At 36.5% G+C, this 21,061-nt stretch overlaps 1 protein-coding gene across 1 annotated transcript in view; it reads left to right on the forward strand.

Annotated features, from left to right (window-relative positions):
* The window catches only part of SCIN (scinderin), an 83,826-nt gene that overhangs the window by 15,976 nt on the left and 46,789 nt on the right, over window positions 1-21,061 (forward strand). The window contains exon 4 of the mRNA XM_036894554.2: window positions 15,672-15,821. Within this exon, the coding sequence (XP_036750449.2) occupies window positions 15,672-15,821 (150 nt within the window). The remainder of the gene's footprint in view (window positions 1-15,671; window positions 15,822-21,061) is intronic.

The following is a 21,061-nucleotide window of genomic DNA, read 5'->3' on the forward strand; positions in this document are numbered from 1 at the left end:
AAGAGATTGAAATTGTACCAACCAGTTTCTCAGACCACAAAGGTATAAAACTAGAAGTAAATTACTCTAAGAAAATGAAAAATCTCACAAACACATGGTGGCTTTACAACATGCTCCTAAATAACCAATGGATCAATGACCAAATAAAAACAGAGATCAAGCAATATATAGAGACAAATGACAACAATAATTCAACACCACAAAAATCTGGGACACAGCCAAGGCTGTGCTAAGAGGAATGTTTCTGGCAATACAGGCCTACCTCAGGATTGAAGAACAATCCCATATAAGCAGTCTAAACTCACAATTAATGAAACTAGAAAAGAAGAACAGTTGAGGCCCAAAGTCAGTAGAAGGAGGGACATAATAAAGATTAAAGCAGAAATTTAAAAAACTGGGAAGAATAAAACAATAGAAAGAATCAATGAAAGCAGGAGCTGGTTCTTCAAGAAAATGAACAAAATAGATAAACCCCTGGCCAGACTTATCAAGAAAAAAAGAGAGTCTACACACATAAACAGAATCAGAAATGAGAATGGAAAAATCCCTAAGGACACCACAGAAACACAAAGAATTGTTAGAGAATACTATGAAAAATTATATGCTAACGAATTGGATAACCTAGAAGAAATGGACAACTTTCTAGAAAAATACAACCTTCCAAGGCTGACAAATGAAAAAACAAAAAATCTGAACAGACCAATTACCAGCAATGAAATCAAACTGGTAATCAAAAAACTACCTAAGAACAAAACCCCTGTACCAGATGGCTTCACCACTGAATTTTATCAAACATTTAGTGAAGACCTAATGCCCATTCCTTAAAGTTTTCCAAAGAGTAGAAGAAGAGGGAGTACTTCCAAACTCATTCTATGAGGCCAGCATCATGCTAATACCAAAACCAGGCAAAGACACCACAAAAAAAGAAAATTACAGACCAATATCCCTGATGAACATAAATGCAAAAATACTCAACAAAATACTAGCAAACTGAATTTAAAAATACATCAAAAATATCATCCATCATGATCAAGTAGAAGTTCTTCCAGGGATGCAAGGATGGTACAACATTTGAAAATCTATCAACATCATCCACCACATCAACAGAAAGGACAAAAACCACATGAACATTTCCATAGATGCTGAAAAATCGTTTGGTAAAATTCAACATCCATTCATGATAAAAAGTCTCAACAAAATGGGTATAGAGGGCAAATACCTCAACATAATAAAGGCCATATATGACAAACCCACAGACAACATCATACTTAACAGCGAAAAGCTGAAAGCTTTTCTTTTAAGATCGGTAACAAGACAAGGATGCCCACTTTCCCCACTTCTATTCAACATAGTACTGGAGGTCCTAGCAATGGCAATCAGACAACACAAAGAAATAAAAGGCATCCAGATTGGCAAGGAAAAAGTTAAACTGTCCCTGTTTGCAGATGACATGATATTGTACATAAAAACCCTAAAGAATCCACTCCAAAACTACTAGAATATCTGAATTCAGCAAAGTTGCAGGATACAAAATTAATACACAGAAATCTGTGGCATTCATATACACTAACAATGAACTAACAGAGAGAGAAATCAGGAAAACAATTCCCTTCACAATTGCATCAAAAAGAATAAAATACCTAGGAATAAACCTAACCAAGGAAGTGAAAGATCTATATCCTGAAAACTACGAGACACTGTTAAGAGAAATTAAAGAAGATACCAATAAGTAGAAACACATCCCGTGCTTATGGATAGAAAGAATATTGTCAAAATGGCCATCCTGCCTAAAGCAATCATAGATTCAATGCAATTCCTATCAAAATGCCAACAGCGTTCTTCAATGAACTAGAGAAAATCATTCTAAATCTCATATGGAATCACAAAAGACCTTGAATAGCCAAAACAATTCTGTGAAGGAAGAATAAAGCTGCGGGCATTATGCTCCCCAACTTCAAGCTCTACTACAAAGCCACAGTAATCAAGACAATTTGGTACTGACACAAGAACAGACCCATAGACCAATAGAACAGACTAGAGAGCCCTGATATAAACCCAACCATATATGGTCAATTAATATATGATAAAGGAGCCATGGATATCCAATGGGGAAATGATAGCCTTTTCAACAGCTGATGTTGGCTAAACTGGACAGCTACATGTAAGAGAATGAAACTGGATTATTGTTTAACCCCATACACAAAAGTAAACTGAAAATAGACCAAAGACTTGAATGTATGTCATGAAACCATAAAAGTCTTAGAAGACAACATAGGCAAACATCTGAATATAAGTGTGAGCAACTTAGAAGACAATGTAGGCAAATAACTGAATGTAAGCATGAGCAACTTCTTCCTGAACACATCTCCTCGAGCAAGGTAAACAAAAGGAAAAATGAACTCATGGGATTACATCAAACTAAAAAGTTTCTGTACAGCAAAGGACACCATCAACAGAACAAAAAGGCATCCTACAGTATGGGAGAATATATTTGTAAATGACATATCCGACAAGGGGTTAACATTTAAAATATATAAAGAACTTACATGCCTTGACACACAAAAAGCAAATAACCCGATTAAAAATTGGGCCACGGATATGAAGAGACAGTTCTCCAAAGAAGAAATTCAGATGGCCAACAGACACATGAAAAGATGCTCCTCATCACTAATCATCAGGGAAATGCATATTAATACCACAATGAGATATCACCTCACACCAGTAAGGATGGCCAGCATTGAAAAGATTAAGAACAACAAATGCTGGGGGGGATGCAGAGAAAGGGGAACCCTCCTACACTGCTGGTGGGAATGTAAGCCAGTTCAACCATTGTGGAAAGCAATATGGAGGTTCCTCAAAAACTAAAAATAGAAATGCCATTTGAACTGGGAATCCCACTCCTTGGAATTCATCAAAAGAACACAAGTTCTCAGATTAAAAAAGACATATGCACCCCTATGTTTATCGCAGCACTTTTTACAATAGCCAAGATATGGAAGCAACCTAAGTGTCCGTCAGTAGTTGAATGGATAAAAAGTGGTGGTACGTATACACAATGGAATACTATTCGGCCATAAGAAAGAAACAAATTCTACCATTTGCAACAACATGGATGGAGCTGGAGGACATTATGCTCAGTGAAATAAGCTAGGCGGAGAAAGACAAATGCCGAATGATTTCCCTCATTTGTGGAGTATAACAATGAAACAAAACTGAAGGAACAAAATAGCAGCAGGCTTGGAGACTCCAAGAATGAACTAGTGGTTACCAAAGGGGAGGGGTGTGGGAGGGCGGGTGGGGAGGGAGGGAGAAGGGGATTGAGGGGTATTATGTTTAGTACACATGGTGTGGAGGGGATCACGGGGAGAACAGTGTAGCACAGAGAAGGCACATAGTGAATCTGTGGCATCTTACTACACTGATGGACAGTGACTGCATTGTGGTATGTGTGGGGACTTGATAATATGTGTAAATGTAGTAACCACATTGTTTTTTCATGTGAAACCTTCATAAGAGTGTATATCGATCATACCATAATAAAAATAAATAAATAAAGGAAGGGAGGGAGTGAGGGAGGGACCCTTAAGGTGACTTGGGCACTCAGAGAAGATGGTGGGATTTGTACTCATTAATCTTTGAAGGACAGGAAACATGAAGGCAAGGAGGATGGTATTCCAAGCTGGCAGAATGGTGTGAGCAGAAAGGTCTGCATGGGGAGTGGCAGAGTGGGGAGCAGAAGGTGAGTTGACCAGGCAACTTAAAACAACAGACTCATGCAGGACACGAGTGTGGAAAGATGGGTTCAAGACCAAGAATCTGTTAGGCAGTGGGGACTTAGTGATAGTACCAAGTAATAGTTCTGATGCAAGAACACGGGGCTTCAGGAAGATCAGTTGGAGGGTGGCAGGCAGAATACATTGCCAGGAAGGAAATGAGGTTGAGGACTGGCTTCCCTATTACCAGAGAGCTAAACGTCTGTTGCCAATATAGTGTATTTACTGGTTCCTTCTAAATGTGCTGTTTCTTTCTTTAAAAATAAAAACAACTTTGTTGAGAAAAAAAAAAAAGAAATTGACAGCAGAACATTGTTTGGGGTGAAAGGATTTAAATCCCCGGCTTGTTCTCTGGCGGTAGGTTGAGCACTAGGGTCTCTGCCTCCACGCAGAGCACTGGGCCAGCTCCCTATACAGCGCAATAATAGCTTATTGCCTAAAGGTGTGGAAGCGGCAGCCTAGCAACAGGCCAGTTACATCATCAGGTGGTTTAAGTTCAATGAGGATCCTGGCCATAGGAACCCCAACTTCCCCACAAACAGAAATTGTATAATTTTTAATATATTTCCCCTTCTCCCTGAACAGGGCTTCCTCTAATTATTATTCCCTGTGTGTGGGAAAACATTGCTTGAGGGGGAAATTGATTCCCCCAGAACCCCAGAAATCAAAGGCTCTAGAATCTAAAATGAACATAGGATGAGTCTCAACAGCCTGTCTTACAAGTTTGGGGAGAATATTTTAGTATATATACACACACATATACAAACATCATACTTTTTCACACTTCTTAATTGTCTTAGAGTTATTAGAAGAAAAGGCCCCAGTAAGTATAAGTATTAATTATCATTTTCATGGGATGGGCAATATCTGACTTATGTTTTCTTCTAATACCAGGTGTACTTACTAATCATTATTATCATGACAAAGAAGCATTATTGAAAGATTTTGTGCTGGACTCTCGTAGATAGGATATAAGTTTTGTCTTTAAAACTTTGTGAAGTTTTAAAAATAGAAAAAAAGGGCATTCCTTACCACTGAAAACCCATAAGCAAAGGCACAGAAGCACATTCATGATGTCCTCCTCTTGTGTCTGATTATTATTTGCATGACAATCCATATATCAGCATTCAAATAATTTTCCTAACATTTTTGGGCTGGGCATTGCACAGAGACTTGATCTGACCTGTATTGCTTCAGTTAGCCCGAGGCTTGGACTAGCTGTGGGACTTGCTCAAATTTAGGTAGCCTGCAAATAATGAAGCCAGGATTAGATGCTAGGTGTTTCTGATTCCCACCTAAGCATTTTGTTTTACTGCCTCTCCTTAAGCAGGACTTTGAGGGAAAGCATCAGATAGATGCCAAAAGATTTTGTTCCATATGTATCAAGACGGGACAGTGAGGATTTTGAAAATGGAGCTACATAGTCAAAGTTCTATTTAAGCAATATTAATTTGGCAACAGCACAGAGATTAAATGTGCTAAGGTTATAAGCTTGTGTGCACAACTGATATCATAATGTTAATGCCCAAAGTAGAATTCTCACTGTCACACTTAGTTGCCCCCAAAATGGCAGTACTCCTGCCTTGAATTGCACAATCAATTTTATGGAAAAGTCCTTTTCAATTTTAAAAGCTAAACCATTCCCCTGAACAAACTTTAGTCCTGACCTTCAGGTCTAGGCAGAAAACATACTATTCTCTCTCTATTTCTTCAATCAGAATCACTATTTATATAAATAGATGCCCTCATCTATCATCAAGCCACACGGTTCCAAAACAGCTATAACATTCCATGTCTCTCAAAGTCTATGCACAATAATTAATTGTCTATCGTAAGTTCCATCTCAATAACTTACATTTTATAGCTTTGTCCCTTTGTAATTTATGAAGTATTTTTACATGTAAGATAGTATTTGTTTCTTAGAAAAAGAGGACCTCAGTTTTCATCCAAGTTTACTTCAATTTCAGGTTCTCATTTATAAAAGTCAGGTATTTAGCTAGATCTCTAGGACCCCTAAGCAAGAGAGACACTCCCATTGATGCTGTAATTTATCACTGCCATTACTTAAAAATACTTTTCTTAAAAAAATGCTTTTTATGGTAATGTAATTGCATCACAAAATGCAATATCTTTATCACTAATAGCTTCCAATTCAACTTTCCAACTATCTACTACTCTGTGATCTTGAACAAGTTATAACTAATCCAAGCCTAAACTTCCTTGTTTATTTTTTTCATTTTGACTCTGATTTATGATGTTATTTCTAACCTTAGCTGGCTATGATTCAGTCTCATCTGACAGTCACATCTGAAAATGGTAGTAATCATCCCAGTTTCACAAGAGGGAAAAAAAAGCCTTAGAAAATGTGAGGACATCACTTGCATTAATATAGGTTGAGTGGGACCTGGGAGAGGACCTAGGTGTTTCTATTCCTAGTTCACTACGCTAAGCTAGCTTGGTGGTATGCAAGAGGGTATGGCCCTATAACAGAATGTTTTATAACAGTTTCAGGATCTATTGAGTTCAGAACTGATTATATCCTATCTGGCTTAGAATCTACTGCAAGTGGTATTAATAATGAAATCATTTATCATTTTGTTGAACAAGTATTAATTGAGTTTTCACAATGGGAGAGAAATTTAGGTGCTGTGGTAGACAGATCGTAGTTCTGGTGACATATGCTCTCTTCCCATAGGTAATGTCTGTCCATGTGAATATGACCCACAAATCCAGGCTTGTTAAATAGGGAGAGAGACTCTATTGTAAGGTTCAAGGACATTCCTTCATTTAATAGTAAATTATCTTTGTTTTATATAGTTAATTATGTGTAATAGCTTTTAAGTTGTCTCCTGCTCTCATACCTAATGAGAGACATTTGGCATGATTTTGTTGCAGGGTTACTTGGGTTTGATGATCTCTCATGTTGTAGAAGCTTCCTACACCCCAAAGGGATACCCTAAGTAGGAGACAAACATTGGATTTCCCATATATGGGACAAACACCCACATGATCTCTCTTTCTACTGCCAACTCTCTACTGTAATATTTTAATAGCAGTTATTGAGTTAATTATATCATGACAGCTTTCTGCATTAGAGCGCACAAACTGAAGCCAGTGCAGTTCCTTCCAGTTTGTTTTGTTAGCTAGGCATGAAAAAGGTGAGTTTGACATCGAAAGCTGCCATCCAGCTAAAGCCAGCTGGCCAACAGGTTATGGATATAACTTAACTCTGTATTTTGATTATGTTTGTAGGAAGTCAGCTTTTTGATAAATAATCACTATCATCACAATCAAATGTATGTTATGCCATACATCTTAGAAGCATTTGCTATTACAGGGTTTTAGACTATAATAAATATTCCTGAGACATAAGAATGTAACCTCCCTAACTAAGGCATCAGATTGTAAAATTACCCATTAAATCACTTTGGAAGTTACAAAAGTCATACACATTTTAGGAGATGATTTCCATAGGTTCTCTTACATAAAGTGTATTTTCAGAAAATAATTTGGAACGTGTCTAGATCCTAGCGAATTGTAATTCACTGAGTCTTGGGAAATTTCTTTTGGACTATACATTTGAAGGTTAATGAATTTATTGATCGTTATTTTCCCACAATTTTTAAAGATATGAGGTAGTTGTGGAAATTAATAGCATCACATCTAAATATATTGCAACAAAGCATTAGTAAATACAGAATGTGAATGATAATGAAAAACGTTTGGCATGTGGAACTACCTCTTTTAGAAATCTATAGGGAGCAGCCACCCGTGGAGAATGAGAGACAGGAGCAGGGGTTTCTGTAGTGAGTCCTACTCGTGCTGCTTTGCATGTTCTGTTTCCTTGTCAGCCCGTGGGGTCAGATACAAGCTTTGCTGTGCTCACTTGGCTGTTTTTAATCTATCCTCCCTCACTGTTCAGTCATGCTGCTCTGAAAGAGCAGTGTACACTTCCTCATTCACCCTGCCGTCCTCAGCCCACGTTTCCTGACATTCATTCCCGCTGTTTCTCTGAAACTGTTCTTCCTTCAGGCATCAGTGCCTTCTGCTCCGTCCAGGGAACACTGAACCACGAGCTGCAGTTGACCCTGGCGATTGCTCCTCTACTTCAGTCCTCTCCTCCCGGGGCTCCCTGTGTCTCCTCTCTTTCAAGCCACTCTTTCTCTTTCTTCTTCACATGGTCTTCCTACCCACTCAAGTTTGTTTATTTTCTTTTAAGGATTCTCTTTTGGATCATGGTCTCTTCTTTTTTACATTCTTCCTGTGCACACTCATCCTCACTCACCCAAAGCTTCAACTACTTCCCCTCTGGTAAACCTCAGTTTGACAGGCTAGCTCAGACCTCTTGTCTGAGCTCAAAGTCAGAATTTCAGACTGCCTCCCAGGTATTTCAGCTGGTGTGGATCACGAGAACCTCCAACTCGACAAGTGTAAAGATGGAACTCATCAACCTCACCCTCTCATTCCAAGATGACTTCTCTTGTTGTCCTTATGTGTGGAGCCACCACTCACTCAAGGCCCTCAAGCCCCAAATCCAGGAGTCACCCTGACAACTGCTCCGGGTGCTGAACCTTCAGTCAGTCACTGTGCCTGGTCTCTTCTACCTCCTAAGTGAATCTTTCTTGTCCTCATCACCAGGATACTGTCTCAGCACCCTGTGAGTGACACTTCCCCTCAAGTCACATGTGCATGTTTCCTTGGCCTAGAACTCTCTCCTCTTCTGCAACTCCTTTCTCAGACAAGCATCCAGTATCATCTCATCCTAAAATATCTGAGCCGGATACTGCCTCTTCGCAATGTGTTTCCTGAACTCTTTCCCCTCTCCTTTCCTTGTCCCACATTGCACACCTTAACTCATGTTGTAGAGTTAAGTGATCCTTTAGCTTAATTTCTAATCACCACGCAGAGGCTTGCCTCTCAGCACTTTCTACACTACCTGTCCATTTGGTTACTCACCAAATACCTATCTGACCACAGAAAGCATACAGTCTCATGCAGTTGTGTGTATAGAGGTGTTCTTTTATTTATTTATTTATTCATTCATTCATTCATTTATTTATTTATCTATAACTCAACCTGACTTTATTGTCAAGCTTCTGTTTTCACAGGAGGGTAAAATATAAAATCATCTTGCCCTATTAAGTGAATTTTGCTTATCATTAAAGCGAACCTACCCACCATCTCCTTTTCTGTCCCTCAGATGGGGGAGAGGGCTGAGAATGGAGCCTGCATCTGGTTTGCCGTCCTTGGCACTCACTCCTCTCTCACTTTCACTGGCGCATGGTCATTTCACTCCTGGAGTTTTGGCTTTGGCCTCTATCAAAGAGGACAGTGTCCATGACCTCACTTTGGTCTTCTGAAATGTCCCCATACCCACTGCAGGCCCTTTTCTGGTTCTGCCCCTACTGCTGCCCCCATTCAGGAAGTCTGTTTTATTTCCCATGCCCACTGGGGTTGTGAGGACAGTGTCCACATTGTACCAGTACCTATTGGTCCAGCTGTCCGGAAACCGCCCATAGTCATTTCTGCTCTGATGCTCAGGGTCATAGATGAATATAAGACAAATATGTGGAGGGGAAGTGTCCCAAATTCTTCTCAAAGATTCATTGCATCTGATTAAGTTTCCTAGTTCTCTTGTAATCACTTTTCACACTGCTGCCTACTTCCTGATTCCTACAATATACTCAAGCCCCTAAGGCCAAGACTCTGGTTCTTGCTATGCAAAAACAATTTTCTAGACCGAATACTGACTCCTTTTCCTGGAAATCTTTCCTCCAGCAAAATCAAAGGTTATTTTAAATGAAACCATATTGGCTTTCAGACTTTTGTCTCTGTGATGACTTTAAAATGCTTATTTTAAATCTAAACACTTAGCAAAATCTTCTTTGTTCTTGATTAATTTGTCCTTACCCCAAAGTAATGCATTCTACTGGATTTATAAGGGGGAGAGCCTTGAAGCAGTAAGAAAAGGTATTGGAAAAGATAAATCTAATCTTAAATCCCTGCAATTTGTGCTACAATGAAAGCAGGGATGAATGGCACTTACTGTATGCTTATTGTGTGCTGGGTTTGTGGAGTAGAGGGATGAAAACCAGAAAGCCTTTAACCTCTAGGTGCTGCCTAATGGTGAGCGGCAAAGACACTTGCACAAGTCAGGGTGTGACAAGGTAGGATGTGAGAAGTGCTGGAACAGAGGCACAAACACATTGTGATTGGAGAAAGGATGAGGGCACTGGGAAAGGTAACACACAAGGTATTAGGATTTATCCTTTAATTCTCACTCATGATTTTACATTGGAAATATTGAAACAAGTTTTAAAAATACTGATGCCTGTGATTTAACCCCTAAAGATTCTGATTTTAAAATTTTGGGATGGGATTTTGGTATATGTATTTTTAAGCCCCTCCCCCAAGTTACTATATTATATAGTGAACATTGAGACCGATTTCAATATGGGGAATGTCTGCAGTGTTGGAAAATGCATGGTTATATGTCTGCAGAACAATAAATTAGGCAAAAATAGTTGAGTCAGCAGTTTATGTGGTTGGCAGAAATAGTGTTTGCTAAAATGTCACTATAAAATTTCTTTGATTTGCTAAATACTTTGACTAGTTCAGAGAACATAATTTTACCTACTCTTAGTGTCACTACAAACAAGATTGCTTCAAAAGCTGTCACCTGGGTGACAGGGTGAATGAGGAAGTGTAGACCACTCTTTCAGAGCAGCATGACTGAACAGTGAGGGGGGATAGACTAAAAACAGCCAAGTGAGCACAGCAAAGCTGCATGACTGACCCCACGGGCTGACAAGGAAAGAGAACATGCAGAGCAGCATGAGTAGGACTCAGCACAGAAATCCCTGCTCCTGTGAGGTTTTGTCATTCCATTCATTTTCTATCCTTTTTTTTCAGAGGTGTTTTTAAAGCAGATGTGTATGTTGTTGGAAGATACTGAGTTGGCTTGGCTTTGAACTACAACAAATTAGGAGATTAACATTTGTTTATCCAAAAACTAAAAAAGTCATGTTTTAAAGTTTTAGAATAAAGGTATCTTTATTCCTGGAGGTATCTTAAGAGACAGTATCATATTTATGCTATGCTTATGAGAACCCCAGCCTAGGGGGATATCTGAGTGAACTTTTACACTGGGTTAGCTAGATCTAAAGGGAAACTGAACATAGTAAAAATAAAGCCAATAGAAGCAAGGGAGAGGAGAATGGATTCCCCTTCTCCTATTATAAAGCCTTAGATATATTTACAATAAATAACCTAGAAAAGGACAAAAGAGTAGAAAGCGTATGCTGAATTCTTTGCACACATTATGAGTCAACATTACATAGCTGTTTGGGTGCCCCTTTAAGTCAGCTTCTGAAATCATGCCTTTCAAGGGCATCATTGAGCATTGTTTTATTTTTTCTCTTATTTTCTGTCCCCAAATTAGGTTTGGCTGCGTGTGGTGTTGTACTTGTTAACACTGACCAGTTTAAAGGAAATTTGAGAAACCTCTAGTTTGCCCCCAGTGTGGTTGTTCCTATACATACCACTCACTTGCTGTGATTTCTTGTTACTGGTGGTCCAGACTAATTGCCAGTAACACATTGTCTTTATTCCCTTAATTCTGCCTTTTCTAGTTATCCAGAGTAATCTCATATCCTTTAAGAGTAGTATATTACGCATTAATTATAGTTCACAGACTTCTACTAGAAGGTGCTCATGGGCAATATATTCAACAAATTTTGGCCAAATATTCAGTGAACTTCATTCTGAATATGAATAACTTCTTGTTGTAAAAATATAGAACAACCTTTTAGACACTTTTTAGCTCTAGGTAGAATTTCTTTTTTTCAGCTCACTCCATCTAAAAACCATTCTGAATTGAATGAAGACTTCCATATTTATAGAGAGTTTTTATGTCCCTTTCCCAAAGAAGTATAGCAGTTAGTGTTGAATTGTTAAATTCCTTAGGGTCTTAGAGGGTAAAATAGTTGCCTCTGAAACCATGTTTGCTTACAGTTTTCAATGTCAAGTATACTTAAATCAGATTTATGAAAGGTTAGTCATCTACATCCCATAAAAGTATTAGAAATAAAACAATTTATAATGATAACTTCTTGTTTTGATAATATATAACAACTTTTCACATCATTTTAGACACTTTTTAGCTCTAGGTAGAATTCCTTTTTTTCAGCTCACTCCGTCTAAAAACCAGCATAAGTTGAATTATAGGAGAGTCTTTCAAGCACAGGGCCAACTAAGTACAACGTTTCCTTGTGCAGAGTGATGAAGTAGCCTTAACCAATTGCCTCTGAATAGAGCAAGTGTTGGGCAGTGCAGTTTATTAATAGTACCACACACATTTATTTCAGCACAGTAGAGCTCTGTTAAAATGAGATGTTCTAAACACATCATGCACACATAAGGAATATAAATTGCTCAAATGTAATGAATTGCTAACATTCTGTTAAAAAATGTGAAGCATGTCTTAATGTGCTACTGCCATAACTGAACAAACTATATTTGCACAAAAATTAATTAGCATTGAAGAAAGGGTTTTTCAATTAATGTATCTCTTTAAACAATTCTGGCTTTTAGCAAGTTAGCAATTTACAGTTAATGTCCATATGTTATTGCATTTTTTTGTCCGAGTTAGCCATTGAAGATTACATCTAGTAAATAAGATGTCAGTTTTACAGAAATAACACAGGGAAATAAGGAAAGATTAAGCATAACACAAAGCATTCATTTTCATGCTCAATAAGAAATTTTCTGTAACACTTTCATTAGTGATTCAGTTGTCTTTGAGATAAAAAGAAAACTTTTATTTTAACAGTTTTATTTCTATGATTATTTCCTAGATGCTGTTGCTATTTTAAAAGTAGAAGCTGTGGTCTCTAAGTAATGGTCAGGAATATTTTTTTCCAACTAAATTTATCTGTGAATTGATACTGCACATGAAAATTCCCAACCCAAAGTGACATTATAGACCATATTTTGGGATCTGTGGAATATTGTAAAATGCTACATTAAATAATAATTATGTTAGTAAAATTATCATTATGTACAATTCATGTTTTAAAAACACTTTACCAGTCTTCCGTGATGTTTTACAGATACTAATAACATTTAGTGTGATTTCATATAATCTCTGAGTATGTGAGAGGTCATTTATACAACTAAAGGAGGGAGAATATAAACATCTGGTGGCTGATGATATAAACACAGAACAAGTCAGTAATGAAAGTTGCCAATAAGTCTGAGAAAGCTGGAGAGCTAATCTGATCTACTTCTTATATTTCACTGTAATGTAAATATTAAAAGTCTGCTTTCTTAGATTTACCGAGAAAATTATCATTTGCAAAATATGGAAAAAAGCAGGAAAAGAAAGTGAGCCAAGCACCTAGGTGTGCTCAGCAGAGTAGCTTGCCTGGCTGTGTGTTGACTAACTAGCTGTTACAGATCCCCTGTGCTTGGAGTGACCAGTTCTCAGCCCTGCTTGAATGCTGCAATCACCTGGGGAGCAGTCCAAAAACATGGCTGCCCAGAACACACCTGACGGCCCACTGCCCTAGGGTAGGGCTCAGGTATCTGTTTTTAAAAATTACCTTCCTGCTCTACCACCTGATTTTATGCTTAGTGCTATAGGCCTTGACTGATGCCTGATCCACTTGTTTTCACTCTTTTGTAACTGCTAACCTAGGCATGGCACTCAGATTGCCTCCAAATGGGAGATGCTTGGCGGTAGACAAAAGGTTAGAAAGGAAACAACAGCACAGCATGTTTTTCATAGAAACGCCCCTTGACCGTGTTGAATAACTAGATCAGATTCTAGAATGAAAGGGATTGCAAGGCATAGTCTTTATTTTGCATCTTGTAAAGGCTTCAATTCCTAAAATGTACATCTTATTCTTAAAAAGGGATATGGAATAGGTCAGTCAGGGACGTGGAGTGAGGAGTCCGAGAGACCATCCTGGGGCTATGGGGTGCAGAGTTATGCCCTCAGGGCCTGGAAGAGAGTCTGCCCCATTTTAAGGAGTTAGTAAGTAATTTTTGAATGAAGCAATGACTCTGGACTGGAAATGTGTTGCAATAAGAGAAAAGAGCCAGTCTCAATGTTTGCGCCCTTAATTTATATGCTCTTTTAAAAATTGCAAACACAAGGTCACATTGCCAGGAAGTAGCCACCTGGGTCTGTCTTCTTCACACTTAACTGTTATACTAACCACCTTTCCAAGACTGACCGGATGAAGTGTATGTGGAAACGTTTCGAAAACAAGGTGTAGCGCAAACATTATTAGCATTCCTTGCCTATGCTTCAATCTCTCCTTTTTAGTTTTCTCTCATACTGTCTATCCCCAGCTTAGGTCATAATAGGCACCTAATATATGTGAGTGCCCCCCCGCCACACAAAAACAAGCATTAATTTAGATACAGTAAAAAATTGAAGACTTTCTTTCTGCATATACGTACCTCTCCTGATCTGTAAAAACTGTATCTTTAAAAACTTTTCCTCTGAGTTCAGAACAGAGATGATATTTTTGTTTCTATTTAAATGGAACTATATTCTGTGGGTTTATTTTATTCGTGATGGTATACATTGGAAAATTTTTCTGTATCAGTAGTTAAACATTTTCCTCGGTTTATATAAGAATAGTCTGCAGTATCCATAGAATGACATATACATGGCTATGCCTCTGTTAGATACTTGTTTTTGTTTTGGTTTGATTGTTTCTTTTCTTTTATAGCTCATGTTTGAAAATTTCTGTAGTTTAAATTACTAAAAATGGAATTTTCTAATACTAAAAGCACATATAATTTTTCAATATGATGCCAGACTGCCCTCAAAAAAAGCCAGTGTCAGTTTATATCACCCAAACAGAATATGATAATGTCTATTCCTACACCCCCACCAAGCCTGGGTACCATTAAACTTCTGTTTCTTTGTTTTGTTAAACCACTCTTAATGAAGAAAATGATATTTTATTGTTACCTTCCATTTGTATCTGTATATCTTCTAAACACTATCCAAGTCTAAAATAAACAATATTTTAATCTAAATGGCAGCTAAAGTAATCTGTTTACTTTATATCAGACTGTTGTTCTGTTTTTTTTTCTACATTTCTATATTAAAGTATAACTTTGATATTAAGCATCTATTTTTATATGTATCATTATTATATATAACTAGTATCCTCTTATTTAATGTTTAATGTCTTTTCAGTGCCTCACTAATATAATTATGTGGTAATGAAAACCCTTCTTTTCATGTTTTTTTCCTTCTCTATATGAATAATTTATTAAAATAAATTCCAGACCATGATATTATGGGGTCAAAGGTGTTAACTCTTTATGGCTCTTAATAAAATTTGTTAACTTGCTTTACAAAAGTGTTGTATCACTTTTTATGATCATTAAGACCCTATTACTATAGCTGATTCTTGACTATCTTTCCAAAGTATGGTAAGTTTATTATTTTACATGTAAGTAATCCATATAAATTTACTTTCAGAAATTGTGGTAGTAGTTATATATACAAAAGATGGTGAGATATGTATTTACATTTTCCATGTTTAAAAGATGGTTACTTTATATGTATATAAATGGTTTTATATCTATGTAGATGGTTACTTTACTATAGATATGTGTGTGTCTGTGTGTACTCTTTATATGTAAATGGTTACAATATAATGGTTGCTTGATAATGCTAACTGAAACCATGAAAGAATAAAGTATAAATTAAATATATAAAATCATGTATAACTCAACAGTAGGTACATTGTATTTTATTTTTTATACCTTTTTTTTTTTTTCTTAATTCACAGTGAATATTACAACAATGAATATGTGGAGGGGTGAATGTCCTCCACATATTCCTGGGGTGAAAAGATCTGTGTCTTTTAGGAAATTTACCAGTGGTGTGGTTCCTCATGCAACAAGTATGAGCGTCTGAAGGCCAGCCAGGTTGCCATTGGCATTCGGGACAATGAAAGGAAAGGAAGAGCTCAACTAATCGTGGTGGAAGAAGGAAGTGAACCGTTAGAGCTCAAAGAGGTATTGTGACTTGTATTGTTTTATTTTTTTTAAGGGTTATTACTCTAAGTTGTGTGTGTGTGTGTGTGTGTGTTAGTTTTCACAAATTCTCTGATACTGGGCGTAGGTAATAGGAAACATCAGGGTTATACTTAAGTCATGATGCAAGGGAAATACAAAGTCACAACTGTTTCTCTCACCATTGGTATGATTATCAGAGGTGTCCTGATTCTGTGGTATATGAGGACAACAGATGGGTGACATTTTGAGATTGGCTGTGAGAACACATTTTGGAGGGAAAATAATGGTTCATTTATCTGGGCTTCTCAATATGTTTTTTTAAATGAGGTGGTTTTTTCTATTTTAAAGTTAATTATTTAATTAAAAGAGTGAAAGAAAATCTAATACCAAGAGATTAAATACACCAGTATGTTAAATATTCCAGTCATTTTAAACTAAGAATTATAGGCAAGAAACTTAAGATTTTAAAAGCTGTTAAATTAATTTGAAAATTGTCTCTAGGTTTCTTTATACCTACATCATTTGCTTTACCATTATAGCAGTCTTAGACTTTTAGTTGTGACCAGTTTTTTCCCTTTAAGAAACTTCAATGAGTACCTGAATATACATATTGTATACATTCCTTTAAGTAAGGTTGTCAGTCAGAGTATAATCATATTCAGGTTTCTTTATTCCATTTAGTCATTCAATAAGTATTTATTGAACTCCTACTGTGTATCAGGCACTAACTACACTAATTCCTGCTTCCTTACACAAACACTTTCCAGAGCCCTATTAGGATTTACTGTTGTAACTTCTTTTTGAATCTTCCTGCATTTAATAGTAGCAGGTGGGATCTCTTTGAATTTTCTCTAATTTTCTGGAACATTATGCATTTCCCCCCAATGATTTTAACCATTTGCACTTAAATTTTTCTAAAGACTCTCATGTAAACATGTTTTTAATAATTTTAATTTATAACAATTGAATGTGTTAAAATTACCTGATCTAGTATTACATAATCCAGTGATCAAAAATTACATGATGAGATAATTTTATGGATTGTAATGTCTTTAAACTGTGTTACTTGAATGACCACCAGACACAAACTTACATATTAATGATGTTTTTAGAAATGAATTTGATTTAGTGGGAAAATACTCATGGTTTAATGCTAAGAGAAAAGACTGGTTATGTAACTTCATATACAATATTATCTTTTTTTATTAATTTATCATTGATATACAATCTTATGAAGGTTTCACATGAACAACATTGTGGTTACTACATTCACACCTATTATCAAGTCCCCACCACATACCCCATTATAGGCACTGCCCATCAGCATAGTAAGGTGCTATAGAGTCACTACTTGTCTTCTCTGTGCTATACTGCCTTGCTCCCCGCTATATTAAGTATGCTAATCATAATACCCCTTAATCCCCTTCTCTCTCCCTTCCCAATTGCCCTCCCCACACTCTTTCCCTTTGGTAACCACTACTCCCTTCTTGGAGTCTGTGAGTCTGCTGCTGTTTTGTTTCTGCAGTTCTTGCTTTGTTGTTATACTCCACCAATGAGTGAAATCATGTGGTACTTGTCTTTCTTCCTGTCTTATTTCACTGAGCATATTACCCTCTACCCACATCCATGTTGTTGCAAATGGTAGGATTTGTTTTCTTTTTATGGCTGAATAATATTCCATTGTGTATATGTACCACGTCTTCTTTATCCATTCACCTACTGATGGACACTTAGGTTGCTTCCATGTCTTGTAAATAGTGCTGCAATAAACATAGGTGTGCATATGTCTTTTTGTATCTGGGATCTTGTTTTCTTTGGGTAAATTCCTATGAGTGGAATACCCAGGTCAAACGGTATTTCTATTTTTAGTTTTTTGAGGAACCTCCATACTGCTTTCCACAAAGGTTGAACTAATTTACATTCCTACCAGCAGTGTAGGAGGGCTTCCCTTTCTTCTCATCCTCCCCAGCATTTGTTGTTCCTTGTCTTTTGGATGTTGGCCATCCTAACTGGTATGAGGTGATATCTCACTGTGGTTTTAATTTGCATTTCCCTGATGATTAGTGATGTGGAGCATCTTTTCATGTGCCTGTTGGCCATCTGAATTTCTTTTTTGGAGAAGTATCTGTTCATAACCTCTGTCCATTTTTTAATCGAGTTACTAGCTTTTGGTGTATTGAGGCATGAGAGTTCTTTATGTATTTTAGATGGCAACCCCTTTTGGGATATGTCATTTACAAATATATTCTCCCATATTGTAGGATGCCTTTTTGTTCTGCTGATGGTATCCTTTGCTGTGTAGAAGCTTCTTAGTTTGATGTAGTACCATTTGTTCATTTTTGCTTTTGTTTCCCTTGCCCAAGGGGATGTGTTCAGAAAAAAAGTTGCTCATGTTTATATTCAAGGGATTTTTGCCTATGTTTTCTTCTAAGAGTTGTATGGTTTCATGACTTAATTTCGGGTCTTTTATCCATTTTGAGTTTACTTTTGTATATGGAGTTAGAAAGTAATCCAGTTTCATTCTCTTACATGTAGCTGTCCAATTTTGCCAACATCAGTTGTTGAAGAGGCTGTCATTTCCCCAGTGTATATCCATGGATCCTTTATTGTATATTAATTGGCCATCCATGTGTGGGTTTATATCTGGACTCTCTATTCTATTCCATTGATCTATGGGTTTGTTCTTGTGCCAGTACCAAATTGTCTTGATTACTGTGGCTTTGTAGTAGAGCTTGAAGTTGGGGAGTGTAATCCCCCCTACTTTATTGTTCCTTCTCAGGATTGCTTTGGCTATTCAGGGTCTTTTGTGGTTCTGTATGAATTTTAGAACTATTTGCTCTAGTTCATTGAAGAATGCTTTCAGTATTTTGATAGTGATTGCATTGAATATGTAGATTACTTTAGGCAGGATGGCCATTTTGACAATATTAATTCTTCCTATCCATGAGCACGGGATGTATTTCCATTTATTGGTGTCCTCTTTAATTTCTCTCAAGAGTGTCTTGTAGTTTGCAAGGTATAGGTCTTTCACCTCCTTGGTAAGGTTTATTCCTAAGTATTTTATTCTTTTAGATAGAATGGTAAATGGAATTGTTTTCCTGATTTCTCTTTCTCCTAGTTCCTTGTTAGTATATAGGAATGCAACAGATTTCTGTGTATTAATTTTGTATCCTGCAACTTTGCTGAATTCAATTATTAGTTCTAGTAGTTTTGGAGTGGATTCTTTAGGGTTTTCTATGTATAATATCATGTCATCTGCAAACAGTTGCAGTTTAACTTGTTCCTTACCCATCTGTATGTCTTATTTCTTTGTGTTGTCTGATTGCTGTTGCTAGGACCTCCAGTACTATGTTGAATAAAAGTGAGGTGAGGGAGCATCCTTGTTTTGTTCCCTATCTTAGAGGAAAAACTTTCAGCTTTGGGTCTGTTATATATGGCTTTTTATTATGTTGAGGTACTTGTCCTGTATACCTATTTTGTTGAGAGTTTTTATCATGAATGGATATTGAATTTTGTCAAATTTTTTTTTCAGCATCTATGGAGATGATCATGAGATTTTTGTCCTTTTTGTTGCTGTAGTAGATGATGTTTACAATATTATCTTAATATATAAGTTTATATATATAGCTATATATTCATGTATGTGTGTGTGTTTTATATGTGTGTGTGTATGTGTGTGTGTGTGTGTGTGTGTGTGTGGAGAGAGAGAGAGAGATATGGAAAGAAATTTGCTAAAATATTACCAATACTGTCTTTGATGGTTGTGATATCGCAGTTTGTTATTTCTTCTTCATTTGTCCTTTTATTTAAAAAATTTATTATAATAGACATGTATTCTTTTTATAATCAGAAAAAACGGCTGTCTAAATAAAATTAGGGATAGTTTAACTGGGTTTTCAGGAGTAAAAACAACACTGCTTATAAATTAGACTTTGAAAACTTTTCAAAACAATTTCTTGAACTTTTAACATTCTTTCAAGGCCTCTGTTCTAGAGATGTAATCACTGTGTAAGTCTTCTAATTCTTATATTTGGAAGGAAAAATCTGTAAATAAGATGTATTTTGAATTGATTGTAATCTTTTGTTTCAGCAGCTGTTCTTCTGTAGAAGCATCCCCAGGAAGATGATTTGCCCTGGTAGATCGTGGAGGGAACATTACATTTAACTATTAGAGTAGCTTTTCCATGGTGCTCTTTGGTCCAGAGCAAGTCTTTATAACTTCTCGTTGTCTGGTTCCTCATTTGTAAAATGAGGCATTGAACAAAGTAGTTTCCAGGGTACCTTTAGGTTCCAGTGGCCTGTGATTCTACCTTGTCTTTTAGGGACATCTGTGTTTAATACCAAGTCAATTGTGAAGCCACTGAGGCAGAGGGCCTTAACTGTGTTTCTACATTCTGTGTCTTTAGTACTGGATTTCATTCAGAGTGCTGAGAAAGAAAAATTTAAGTGGTCAATTAACATTACACTGTTACATTAAAATAAGAAAAGACAAACCTAACCTAAGGAAAATTTGGTAAAAATAAGATTTTGATTTTAAAATATTAGTGATAGGGAGAAGAGACATGCTTATTGTAAAATGTCATGACTGTGTTTTAGGGGCTTTTCATGTCTTGATTTTTAAAATATCCTAGAAAATGTTCAATACAAAAGAAACTCATTTATTACTTTATTACATTTTAGTATTTTGATAGTTGTATTCCAATACAATAGGGTGCCATTGTAATAATTGGTGTTTTATTTTGTGCATTTAAAAGGTTATTTTCATAGAAGGGGCCCATAGATTTCAGAAGTGAAATAAAGTTGTCCATGGCACACACAAAAAAGTATTTTCCTTGTTTAGCACAATATAAATGTCATTTCTTTTTCTGAGATTCTAGTGTAAGTGTTGATTTTGCTAGAGAAAAATTTTTAAATTCTAAAACTCTTTCAGAGTATCTTTTAAAATTGATCTTTTAAGTGATTCATCATGAAAAACTTCAAAGTCTGTATACAGAGGTTAATAATGGCTGAAACTCAAGGACTTTTCAACCAGTTAAATGATCCTGTTATCATTACTCCATTTTGATGTTGAATAGTAGGAACATATCTGTCTTGCACATTAAAGTGCTTAACACTAAAAGAATTGAAAAACAATATTTCTGAGAGTTTTTTGAAAAAATAATCTTTATTTCTAGGTATTTCAGCTATTTGTTCACACTATTATTTTCACACAATTTTAATATGGCTTCTCTTTAGGATGA

This window comes from Manis pentadactyla, chromosome 7, assembly GCF_030020395.1.
Source record: "Manis pentadactyla isolate mManPen7 chromosome 7, mManPen7.hap1, whole genome shotgun sequence".
Lineage (NCBI taxonomy): Eukaryota > Metazoa > Chordata > Mammalia > Pholidota > Manidae > Manis > Manis pentadactyla.